The following is a 13,642-nucleotide window of genomic DNA, read 5'->3' as shown; positions in this document are numbered from 1 at the left end:
AAGAAGAAGAAGAAGAAGAAGAAGAAGAAGAAGAAGAAGAAGAAGAAGAAAAACTAGAACAAGAAGAGGAAGAACAAAAACAAGAACACGAAGAAAATGATGATGATGATGATACTGATGATGAAGAAGAAGAAAAAGATAATGATGATAGAGAAAAAGAATGAGGAGAAACAAGAGCAGGAAGAGAAAGAGAGGGAGAAATAGTAGGAAATGGATATATACGTGCATGCTATTAAGAAAGACGTGCAGTTATTCCTCTCGTCGGCTCCCTCTCTTCCTCTACTCTATCCATTACACCAGAAGCCTCGGACGAGCTGTCACGCACTTAGACACAGCTTAGAAATTAAAACCTTGCGCAAAAACCTAACCTTGACAGCCGTGCGAGGGTCGGAGAGGAGCCACTTAGGTCGATAATCAATTGGATCTTGAAATATTCAACAGCGGTTCACGGTTGCCGGAGCCGATGACGAATCAGTTGTCTTATAGTGAAAGGGACACTCCGAGGACAGAACAAAAGATAGGAAAGGAAAATGCCCGTGAAGATGCTGCTGTCACAAACTAAAATAATGCCAAAAAAGAGTATAGTTCGAGATATCTTGATATTCTTGATACTCGCCCCCTTGTGTTGCGGGGTACGGGTCATGTCGACGAGCTGGTGACTCATAGGAATACAATACTTCGAGTGGCTTGTGTTGTTTGAGGCACGAGATGACCGATCACGATTGTCCAGCGTGCTATTCCGTAAAGAGAACTATACCTGCAAAGGAGTATTTGTGACGATGAAAGTAAAGTCTAGTAAGTATTTTCAATAGGAGATTTATGAAAAATAAATAATAAGATAAATATACAAATCACGCAAGTCCATGGAAAGAGTGCGGCTGAGTGGTTAGCTCAATTAAGTAGTGGTTGTAGAGTCCTGGGCTGAAGTTACGCCGTTGAATGCACGAAGATGGTTCATAGGTTATGCACAGCCTGCGTGGACGGGTCTGCCAGTCTCCTCGGCTCCTGGGCACTCATGACGTCCTCACACAATGATTTTCAGAGGAACCATCGCATGACAACGTGTAGCTGCCAATAAATAGGTCAACAGATGGGAACAGTAATTATTATGTATTTTTACCTTTTCCACGAAATGCATCGTCACATTTTTTGTAACGGTTCTGATTTCTTTCATACTTTCCAATTGAACACATCATAGTTTGTTTAGAACACCATTGTGCGATGATGTCTAGTGAACCCAAGATCGAGGCTCACAGGAAGACCTGTCTGCATAGACCTTATTTTTGAGCAAGGGCCCTAACGTCGATGGCGACTTTGGTAAAATAAAACCCTACTGATTACTATAAGCCTAGAAAGAATGAATAAGGTAATAATAAGAATGCGTAGGTGTCAGTACAAGATGGAAGTGACCATCAGTGGCCCTCAGAAAACAAAGGAAGCTAAAGAAACACACATGAAAAGAAGGAACAAAATATCTTAGTGCAATTAATTCCAAAATGGATCAGAACACGCACAAAAATAATAACTAAAATAGGGCGAATCTTCACAAAGTACTTCCCATCCCCAGACGGTACTCGGCCTTCTTTCAAAAGGAGGCGAACCATGCATCGTGCCTGTCTGTCTGTCTGTCTTCCCGAATAATTCCTCCCCAAGGCGATAAGGATCTGTGTATGTTAGGCAAGAAGCCTTTCGTGTATACCGCCGCTGGGAGAAGGAGGACAGTCACCCTCGTCTATGTGACCCAGATCTGTATTATTTACTGTTCTGCGTGACGGAGGGTTGGCGTGATGAGAGTTGGGTAATGTTGGGTGTCCGTATAGGGCGGCGCTTGGGCCACACGCCGGGAGAATAATTAGGCTCTTCTTTTTCTTGCAGGCAGTATAGTGTCGATGCCATGCGATTGATATTAATATGAGTTTTGATGATGCCGTAATTGATATATTACTATTACCACTACTACTACTACTACTACTACTACTACTACTACTACTACTACAATACTACTACTACTACTACTACTACTACTACTACTACTACTACTACTACTACTACTACTACAATACTACTACTACTACTACTACTACTACTACTACTACAATACTACTACTACTACTACTACTACTACTACTACTACTACTACTACTACTACTACTACTACTACTACTACTACTACTACTACTACTACTACTACTACTACTACTACTACTACTACTACTACTACTACTACTACTACTACTATGTGTGTGTGTGTGTGTGTGTGTGTGTGTGTGTGTGTGTGTGTGTTATTATTATTATTATTATTATTATTATTATTATTATTATTATTATTATTATTATTATTATTATTATTATTATTATTATTATTATTATTATTATTATTATTATTATTATTATTATTATTATTATTATTATTATTATTATTATTATTATTATTATTATTATTATTATTATTATTATTATTATTATTATTATTATTATTATTATTATTATTATTATTATTATTATTATTATTATTATTATTATTATTATTATTATTATTATTATTATTATTATTATTATTATTATTATTATTATTATTATTATTATTATTATTATTATTATTATTATTATTATTATTATTATTATTATTATTATTATTATTATTATTATTATTATTATTATTATTATTATTATTATTATTATTATTATTATTATTATTATTATTATTATTATTATTATTATTATTATTATTATTATTATTATTATTATTATTATTATTATTATTATTATTATTATTATTATTATTATTATTATTATTATTATTATCATTGTTATTATTATTTTATTGTTATAATTATTATTGTCATTATTATCAATGTTATTATACTTTTATTATGATAATTATTATGATTATTGTTATTATCATAATCGATATAATACTGATAGCATTACTTTTATTATTGTTATTACTGAGAATAAAACAGTCATACATATGTAGCTGAGTTACTTGAGTCTGGCCGTCACAGGTGTAGGAAAGCATGGTGGTGGTCATGGGGGGAGATAGGAGGGGGGAAGGATGGTGAAGGAAGTGGGGATGGAGGTACTGAAGGGAGGGGCGGGGGGGAAGAGCAACAGCTGACCGTGTAGGTGGTGGGGCTGGGCTGGGCTGGGGAGGGGAGTGAACAGCATTGATCACGCTCCCGCCGCTGCTGCCGGGCCGGGGAGGAGAGGGGGAAGGGATGGTGGCGATGAAAATTTATCACTCCGGGTATGAGGCGAGGAAATTATGGAATGGCGAAGAGTAATAAGGAAAGGAATGCGGCCACGCCCTGGAAGAAACGTGAATCGGGGTAAAACTACGGAACTGCAGAACTATTTTCATTATTGTTGCTGAAACTCAGAGCCATTTTTTTATCAACCATTATCAAATTAAATATCGCAGAAAAATAAATCATAAACCTGTATTAATTTAAGGAAAGACTAGGAGAGCTCACGCCGTAGTGTGTTAGAAGCTTTGGGTTACATTGACTGACAGTAATGAGTAAGAGCATAATAAGACTAAACAAAGGATAATGTAGACTGGGAGAGCTCACCCCGCAGTGTATTAGAAGTGACATTTAGTTAATAAAACAACGAGCACAATAAGAGTAAAGAAAGGATAATGTAGGCTGTAAGAGCTCGTCCTGTAGTGTATTAGGAGCCTTGGGTTACACTGATAAACAGTTGGTATCAAAGAAAACATAATGAGCATAATAAGAGTAAACAAAGGATAATAGAGGCTGGGAGAGCTCGCCCCGCAGTGCTGAGGGAGGCTTGGGCCACGCTGGGCTTCACGTGGCTCCACCTCTGGCATTTCTCAGAACTTTATCCAATGGAGGGAGTGCGCGTGTCTGAGACGTCCGCCAGGCTCCCGTCACGATCACAGCGGATCACAGCCAGAGTTAGTCAGTTCACGCTTGAGTCTTAGGGCAGGTGACACCGCGGCGGGTGCAGCGCCGCGCGTTCTCCAGACTAAGTGCTGGGGAGTTTTCTTGTGAGCTGACCGACACCCCCCTCCATCAAAATGTTCAGCAAGAAAAGCGGGACAAGCTTTGTGACACTGTTCAGGAATTACTTCCAGAGAAGGTAAACCTGAGTCTTGTGATGTGCGCCAGAGGTCATTCCTTCCTGCAGCACGTGGCCAGGAGGAGGGACTGGGGAGGGCCGTGAGTCAGCGCCATGGCGTGCACGGCTGCAGCAACGCACTCTGCTTCTCCTGTTGGATTCTTAATTTAGATATTCCAATGTTGATCTCAAGTGAAGGAAAGCTATTAGGCTATCGCAGTGGTGTTGATGCGATCGTGATTTTCTTCTTAATGAATGTTGCTCCACTTGTCTCTTTAAGAAAAGATTCCATAACACTGAAACAAATGGAAACAAAAATGTGATGTTAATCTATACGTTAACATGCTGCGTTTATGAAACCATGCGGAAGTAATTATCGTGGTGCCGGGGTCCCATTCCTCCCGGGGAACAAAGCGGTGGAAATACCTTCTTAGTAAAACCTGGTTACCAGAATCCGTAGAATTTTCCCAACATATACGGTTGCATGTCTAACGGTGAGACCGTGAAATCAAGTCTAGAGAGAGAGAGAGAGAGAGAGAGAGAGAGAGAGAGAGAGAGAGAGAGAGAGAGAGAGAGAGAGAGAGAGAGAGAGAGAGAGAGAGAGAGAGAGAGAGAGAGAGAGAGAGAGAGAGAGAGAGAGAGAGAGAGAGAGAGAGAGAGAGAGAGAGAGAGAGAGAGAGAGAGAGAGAGAGAGAGCCTTGTGCTTGTGTTTGTACTTAATAATTCATGTGTGTGTGTGTGTGTGTGTGTGTGTGTGTGTGTGTGTGTGTGCGCGTGCGCGAGCGCATGCGCTCACGCAAAGCCTTTCTTTGTGTGTGTGATGGCCGGTTGAAAAGTTAGCTATGCGTATGTACGTATACGAAAGAGTACTTTTTTGGTAAATGTTATTTCTCTATATGTCTATCTTTATGCTTGTTTACCTTTTCTGCTATCAATTAATCAATCTATTCATCTATCTATCTATCTATCCCTCTATCTATCCATCTATCTATCTATCTATCTATCTATCTATCCATCTATATCTATCTATCTATCTATCTATCTATCTATCTATCTATCTATCTATCTATCTATTTATTTATCTCTCTCTCTCTATCTATCTATCTATATCTATATCTATCTATCTATCTATATCTATATCCATATATATATATATATATATATATATATATATATATATATATATATATATATATATATATATATATATATATATATATATATATATATATATATATATATATATATATATATATATATATATATATATATATATATATATATATATATATATATATATATATATATATATATATATATATATATATATATATATATATATATATATATATATATATATATATATATATATATATATATATATATATATATATATATATTTATTTATGTATTTATTTTCATATATTTTAAGCTTCGTTATGTAATTTTATAAACCACTACGTATTTTGCTGTTCCTGTCGGTATTGGCACGTTTCTTAATAGTTAAAAAATCAAGTTATACAATGACTAATACAATTTTTCTAATCGTAATGGTGGATCGTCAAGGAATAATATACTATAGCAAGACTCAGCTATGTCGTCAGCTTGGGCGGGGCCCGCTCGGGGAGTTCCCTCTCCACAGCGCTGCCAAATCTTATTTAGTGTATGCAGAATATTTGATACATAATTTCAAAGAGTACGTAGATGATATTTGGGGGGGGGGGGGGTGCAGCAGCGCCGTGAAGTGGTCCCGACCCCACCCAGACTGACTTCATATTTGTGCCGGACTTTACTAAATATGTCCACGGAACGGGGCTTGCGAAAGGTCAGCGCAGACTGATAAGAATTTACTATGATATTTTCTCGTTATCTGATAACAATTTCCGATTTTATTTTCTCGTAAAATGATTACAGTTTACGATAATTACTCGTAAGCTGATAACAATGTAGACAGATTGATCAAGGGTTCGAGTTCCTTTTTTTATTCATGGCGACGATATTATGTAACTGCCACCCAGGAGCCATACGTTTAATATGCTTTAGGGGTGTTAGTTACATAATATAATCACCTAACATGAAAGAGAAGTCGATGCTTGGCCATATCATCCTAAATTGTTATCAGTTTACGCTGCAGTACCAGTAAAATTGTTGCCATTGATTACTCACTCACCTGTTGCAAGTTTGTTACGGGGACGATGAATACAGTGCCTTATTTTCACGGCCGCGGTTGTCGAGTAACATCCATGACCTTGACTGCGGCCTCGTAAGCGTGCCACCTCGATGTGCACGTTCTTAGCTCGATGAAGGCCTGTGTTACGCTTCGCCTCGCTGCAATAAGTCTTGCAGCGAGAGTGAGACAGGAGGTCGATGTGATAAATAGCCCATCACGATAGACCACTACGGCAGTACACATCCCAGCATATTCCATCGACCGGCTCTGCTTATAGAAAGGGTCATTGACGTCACTCCTCCAGCGCTACTCATGCATGCTGGCCTGGGCTCCTAGTCGGTCTTGCCTAGACATTCTTCCTTTTTACTTTTATTCTTATTTTTATTCTGATTCTTACTTCTAGTTTTATTCTTATTTTTATACTTATTCTTATAACTATCATCAATCCTCCTCCTCCTCCTCCTCCTCGTCCTCTTTCTCGTCCTCGATTTCGCCCTTGTCCCCGTCCTCGTTGTCGTCCTCTTCCTTCTCCTCCTCTTCCTCTTCCATATTATATTTTGCCACCGTCTTGCTAGCTTATAGAAATATCTTGCCCCCACTTCCCTCCTCCCTCCGTCACTTTAACCGAATCCTCTCCCCGCAGGAGCAGGAGGGAGGCCACGCCGTCGCCGCCTCCGGGCCACCCCCTCCACGAGGCGCAGCAGCAGCAGGGCGACATGTCCCCCTCGCCCGCCGCCTACACGCCCACTTCTGACCCGGACGATCTAAGCACCTCCTGGTCTGACGCCCGCAAACGCCGCCCTAAGGCCAATGGCCGCCCTCGCTCTTCCTCTTTCAACCACCCCGCCCGGAGGAATCGCCCCAGCACCGCCACTCTCAGGAAGCCCAAGGTTCGTTTCACGCCCGCTCACTGGCCCGCCTCACGCTGATAATATCTCCTTGTGGCTGATGTATCACGACAGTTATTATTCATACATTTCTTTTGATATTCTATTTTAACCTCCTATACTAGCAACCTACCTGCTGCCAACTTTAATTTGGTACCCCGTCTATCGGTTTTATGCACACATACATGCATACATACACACATACATACGTAACATAATCGTAGAGAGAGTCTGGCCATTCGCTCCTCAGACGTCATCGTGCTCACTTCCTCCTACAAAGCACTCTTGCCTGAACACAAACTGCTGGAATTCCAAATGCCATCATGTTTTTATATTCGTGGGTTATCTTGTGTTCAGGAAAGAGCGTGCGGGGTTAGAGGACGTGAGCAAGAATAATATAAGTGTGCATGGCCAAGTTCTCCCTGTCTACAGCTCTGTTGCATTTATGTAGACGTAAAATAATACATATATTTGCTATGTTTAGAGTGACTAAATACAACCATGGATAAAGAACTGTGTAACCCCAAAACAAAAGGTAAACATAACTAACACAATATCCTGACGCTTCCAATTCAATAATATTCATACGTAATACTGCTTTTCTCTGTACTAACGACCTGACCTTTCCTCCTCCCTTCTTCCTTGTTCCCCTCCTGACCAACCCCCCTCCTCACACACACACTCACCCATCCCTCACCCCCCCCTCAACACCAACACCAACCCTCCCCTCCCACCCACACATACACATTCGCAACCTCTCCCACCCCAACACCCACACGCCGCAGGTGCTGGACGCGAGCCTCAGGGAAGCGGTGGACATGAGTGAGATGACCCGCAGCATGGTGGACCAACTCATCCTCTCCCGCGAGAACCAATCCACCTTCAGCGACTACTCCAGTGACTTTACCTCCGCTTCCTCGTCCTCCTCTCCCTCTTCCGTGGGTAGCAAGAGTCCTTTTGACGACTCTGGCGACTCAGAGAGCGAGGCGAGGCAGGTAAATTGAAGCTGAGAGACTTGCAATATAGCACAGTGTTCTTGAGGGCGCCGATCATGTCCTATTGGTTGGTCGTGATAGCCTGCTTTTTTGGGGTCAACATCTTCACAGACAGATGAGTTTATATAGGACTTGCAAATGGATCTTGAAGGTAATGCTGAGAATACAAGTGGCTAAGAGTAAGAAAAGTTTGAAGAACACTGAACTAGCTAGCATACCTCAGCGGTCAGGTAGTCAATAATCCAAATATACCTGTTCATAGTTCATACCTGTAAAAGTGGTGTCGCGTGACGGGAAGCGGAAGACAATTTCGGTTCCTTATTAAGACGAACATGGCGTGAGTGGGGTTGAAGTAGGCCCAGGGGAGTCAGGCCCCAGCGGTAGTTTATAAAGAATTCCCTCTCCTCTCCTCGACACAGGGGCGGCCCTCCACCATGCGTCTCCCCCGGCCGACTCGGAACATCGCAGTGCCTGTCATCACGGCCGCCTCCCGCCCCAGCAGGAGAACCTCCAACCTGCGGACCTTCGTCTCCAAGGGGCGGCGGCGATATATTGAAGAGGTGTTCACGGGACCAAAAAACAAAGTGAAGGTGAGTCAGGAAGGGTGAAACGAGTGTCTGAAGTTAAGCAGTAAGGGAGTGACATGAGAAAATATTTTGAGATTCAGTCGTTTTTTTTCATCTTTGCTGATAAAAGAAAAATCAAACGCGTATCGACTTATGTAATTATTATCAACTTGAATTGGTCTGCATGTGTTTCATCATATTTTTTTATATACATCTGTGATCACTTTAAACTTTATCATAAGATTAAAACCGTTGAGTGTTTGTAGTTCACACACATACAGAAAAGTCATCACCTTCTCTAAACTCTCGTTCACACTGCATAACCAAATATCTTTTATGTTTTTCTTCATAGCACTCTTACCCTAATGCGACTTACTTCCAAAATATAATATAATAATCCATAATTTTCACCTTTCAAATGTGTGTCATGTGTATTTTGTGGCGCAAGGCTGCCCTTTTGTCATTAAACCATATTTTATTTCTATTATTATGATTATTGCGCACACATACACACAAACACAAACACACACACACGCACGCGCACCCAAGCAAGCAGACAAGCAAACACAGACAACACACATGTTTGTTGCTCGTCCAATAAAAAGGACGCGACAACCCGCCTGACCTAGAACAATTCACTGCCCCAGATTCCTGAGCCGTGCCTGACGTGTGGGAAGGAGCAGAACCCGGAGAGGTTTCACAGCCACCCGCTCCACATGCAGAAGTTTAAACCCAAGCCGGTGGAGGAGGAGAAGAAGATCAAGCCTCACGACAAGAGGATCGTGACCAAGCCCACGGCCCTAAAGTTCAAGAGCCGACCCGACGAGGAGAACAAGAAGTCACGGAGCAAGAAGAACAAAGACAAAAAATCCCAGGGTTCCTTAAAGCAAATTCACAGTGCTGACAGTTCTCCGACTCTCTCTAAGAAACAAGACAACAGGATAAAGGATGTGCCTCTAAAAACGTTCATTCATAATCAAAAGGCTTCCATTAAAAAAGGACCAAAGGACCTTAACATTGAGATATTCGAGGCTGACGCCTTGCCTAAAAAGAGTGACACTAAAGCCAGTTTGTTGCCTCAGAGGATAAAAGATCCCTCGAGAAAGGAAAACAAGGAAAACAGTGAAAAGAAGGACAACCGAGAGAGCGGTGAGAAAAAGCAGTCTCCCAAAGCGGCGCCGTCACATCCTCCTCGAGAGATTAATAAGATCGAAGAGGAGAGTGAGGACGCCCGCAACAGTGCCTCCAAGAACAGTGCCTCCAAGGAGCGTGGCGGCAGCGGCTCCTCCCTCAAGCAGGCGCCCACCCTCGTCTGCTACATCTGCGGCAGGGACTTCGGCACCAGGTCCATCGGCATCCACGAGCCGCAGTGCCTTGAGGTGAGTCGCCGGGAGCTGCTCAACACCAATTGTATAACGTAGTGACTCTGCATGATATTGTTTTGCTGTCATGGTTTGGTCATCTCTAGGCAGTTCCAGGACGGAGTCTCAAAACACCTCTGGAACTCTAGAATTGACAGTTATTTTTGTTTTTTTCTTCTGCTCTCCTTATTTCCAGGAGCCGTTTTTCTTCTTCTTGGTGTGCCTCTTTATAACGTAGAGATATATGTACTGAGCGATTAAAACAGTCACAGCAGGCATTTACTATCTTAAAAATGATATGATATTTGTTATGATCTGAGACCCAGTTCGGTTATATCATTTATATCTAATCAATGCAAATATTATCGTGGTCGAAGCTATATTTAGGAAGTTTGCGATGCTCGTGTATTTATTTTTACTTTTTACGAAACTGCGTCGCCTTAGTGCTCAGATATCAACAGAACCGATGTCTGATAACTGTTAGTCTGTTGATCGCGTGGTATATTTCTTATCGTGGCATTTTCCTGTGCTTGTCATTATTTGTCTAACGATCCACAGCAAAACCTCCTCCGTCCACCGTCACGGCTACCAGAAACGTGATGACATTACAGGTGTGTTAGCGAGGACTTGAAGAGCCTCCCACACTTCCTCCTACAGCTCCCTCCTCTCCCTCCTTACTTCCCCGTCTTCCTCTTCATGACCACCGTCTTATTTCCCTTCTGTCTTTGTCACTCCTGTTCCTTTATCCTTCTCTCTTTTCCCTCTCACCCAGTTTCTTTCCTCGTGTCCTTCCTCCTATAACTCCCTCCTCTTTCTCCTTACTTCCCCGCCTCCCTCCTCATGACTTCCCTTCCTTATTCTCCTTCTGTCTTTGTCACTCCTTCTGTTCCTTTATCCTTCTCTTTCTTCCCTCTCACCCAGTTTATTTTCTCCTGTCCCTCCATCTATAACTCACCCCTCTCCTTGTTTACTTCCCCGCCTCCCTCCTCATGACTTCCCTTCCTTATTCTCCTTCTGTCTTTGTTACTTCTTCTGTTCCTTTATCCTTCTCTCTTCCCTCTCACCCAGTTTATTTCCTCATGTCCCTCCTCCTGTAACTCACTCCTCTCCTGCCATACTTCCCCACCTCCCTCCTCATGACCAAATCCTTATCTTAGTAATGTTTTCCTCATTTCTCTTGTCTCTTTATCCTTCCCTCTCATTCCTCACCCTCTGTTCCTTTCCTCCTAACCTTCCTCCATAGTTCCCTCCTGCTTGCCTCTCTTCCCCTCTTTCCCATTCCTTCTTCTCTACCCTTACCTTACTGCTCCTTTCCTCTTGATTTACCTTTTCCCTTCCCTTCTGCTTGTCCCTCTCCCTCTCTTTCTCATTCCTCCTTCTATACTCCTGACCTTTCCGTTCCCTTCCTCCGGTCTTTGTTTCTTTTCTCTTCCTCCTGCTTGCCCCTCTCCTTGTCTTCCTCTGTTCATCCTCCTCTACCCCTCGTCCCTCCCTCCCTGCCCCGCCCCGCTACACCAGTGACCCCGTGACCTTCCCCGCCAGGACACCAGCAGGATATTCTTGCCGTCTCTCCCTCCCCTCACGTGTGGCATAATTACATCATCGAGGGCGCGACTCCAAAGCTTGTCTACACACACACACACACACACACACACACACACACACACACACACACACACACACACACACACACACACACACACACACACACTTGTGGAAGTCATAAACCAAACGTTTCGAAAATCCCGTTCGTGTTTTAATATGTAAATGAGGAAATGGAGATAAGTAAATATAAGCATTTACTTCATACTTCATATTTCATAGTAGGAACACACACACACACACACACACACACACACACACACACACACACACACACACACACACTAGGTAAATACAAGCGTCGTGGCGTGACTGAGTGCATCAGGCATTTCAGGTTATAAAGTGCGTCCGTACTTTGTGATAAGGTGGGCGGAGGGATGAAGCGGCGGGAGCGTGTGTTATCAAGGGAGGGCTGGGGGAAAGGAGCTTACGTAAGGGGCTTAGTGTGATGATAATGGTGCAGTTGTAGGAGACAGTACACACACACACACACACACACACACACACACACACACACACACACACACACACACGCGCGAATTTCTTTGATAGATCGTGGCAATGACAGAGGAGAACGACGAGGATGAGGAAGAGGAAAAGGAGGAGGAGGAGGAGGAGGAGGAGGAGGAACGAGAAGCCTGAGGTGGGAAGAGACGGAGGAAAAGAAAGAACGATCGCACGAAACGGAGGGAGGAATGGAAGGAGGATGGGGGGAAGGAGAGGAGGAGGAGGTGCACGGTTATCCATTACTGCGTTGGCTATATAGTTGAAGGACAGCTGAACAAAGAGTGGAGGAGTACAAAGAAGTCTGAAGGTGCTACATATACGCTGCCCTCACTCACTCTCATCACTCTTAATATTAACACGTATTCCCAGAAGCTTTCGGCTCTCAAAACAAATACTTCCAAAGGCCACAAGGAAGATTAATCGGGTTCTCATAAGTTATTTTCACTTTCATGATGCAGAAGGCTTCTCAAACTATCACTAGACTCACAAAACTACCCATGAAAATGTCTGCAATCTACCTCTACGAAAGCTTTATCAAATGTGGATGCAAATGCTCTGAAATGTTGGAGAATATGGACCTTGTCCGCGCCTTGGCACTGTCACACGCACGGGTAATTGTTAAGAAGACGGTGCCCTTAATGCCATCCAGTGCAGGTGACATTTAGCCAGTCTGCTGCTCGAACACGTACGGAGGTAGGTGGATTTAGGTGCGTCACGTGTTATGGTGGGGCTGTTCCTTATCTACCTAGTGAGAGGAAGGACTTCGAGAGTAAACAAAGGTAAGGGAGAGAAAAGAATGGGTAGTATCGTGTCTCTAGGATGTGCGTCAGTGTGTTTGTTACGCTGTTTGTGTGTGTTTTACTCCGCTTTATTGGGTGAAGGTGAGCGAGTGATACTACTTACATACTAACGATCTCTCTCTCTCTCTCTCTCTCTCTCTCTCTCTCTCTCTCTCTCTCTCTCTCTCTCTCTCTCTCTCTCTCTCTCTCTCTCTCTCTCTCTCTCTCTCTCTCTCTCTCTCTAAATGTTTATCTATCTATCTATCTACCTATCTATCTATATGTGTGTGTGTGTGTGTGTGTGTGTGTGTGTGTGTGTGTGTGTGTGTGTGTGTGCGTGCGTCGCCAATCACTATTACGTACATAAAGACATCTCGTAGGCCAGACACACACGAGGTAGCGCACGCCTGCACATACACATACGTACTGTACACCCGTCCACACCTGTCCACACCCGAATGCACCTTGACCGTAACACACCTGCATCGATCAGGTGTAACGATTACGCTCTTTTATTCTCCCTTGCGCATCGATTCCTTGTTGTTGTGTACTACTATACCTGCCTGCTCCTAGGATACGTTAGTCAGGTAGCATTCGTTGGAAGAGTGACTCATGCTGCATTTGACATTACTTATTCAATACGCATCAGTGCCTTGTAGTGTTGTGCTGTGCCAAGCTGCTACCACCTTACT

At 42.7% G+C, this 13,642-nt stretch overlaps 1 protein-coding gene across 4 annotated transcripts in view; it reads left to right on the top strand.

Moving 5' to 3' along the window:
• LOC127009199 (serine/arginine repetitive matrix protein 1-like) overlaps positions 1-13,642 on the top strand; it is a 53,954-nt gene that overhangs the window by 28,471 nt on the left and 11,841 nt on the right. For 2 of the 4 annotated variants that reach the window (XM_050882045.1, XM_050882051.1), the window contains exons 3-6: positions 6,897-7,143; positions 7,926-8,135; positions 8,555-8,725; positions 9,349-10,080. In XM_050882045.1, coding sequence (XP_050738002.1) covers positions 6,897-7,143; positions 7,926-8,135; positions 8,555-8,725; positions 9,349-10,080 — 1,360 coding nt within the window. Of the gene's footprint in view, positions 1-3,746; positions 4,105-6,896; positions 7,144-7,925; positions 8,136-8,554; positions 8,726-9,348; positions 10,081-13,642 lie in introns of those variants that run through there. The other 2 variants (XM_050882061.1, XM_050882069.1) reach the window with 2 other exon arrangements.

Source organism: Eriocheir sinensis, chromosome 4, assembly GCF_024679095.1.
Source record: "Eriocheir sinensis breed Jianghai 21 chromosome 4, ASM2467909v1, whole genome shotgun sequence".
In the NCBI taxonomy this organism is placed as follows: domain Eukaryota; kingdom Metazoa; phylum Arthropoda; class Malacostraca; order Decapoda; family Varunidae; genus Eriocheir; species Eriocheir sinensis.
The sequence above is the reverse complement of the archived record's forward strand: the minus strand, read 5'-3'. Positions and strand labels throughout refer to the sequence as shown.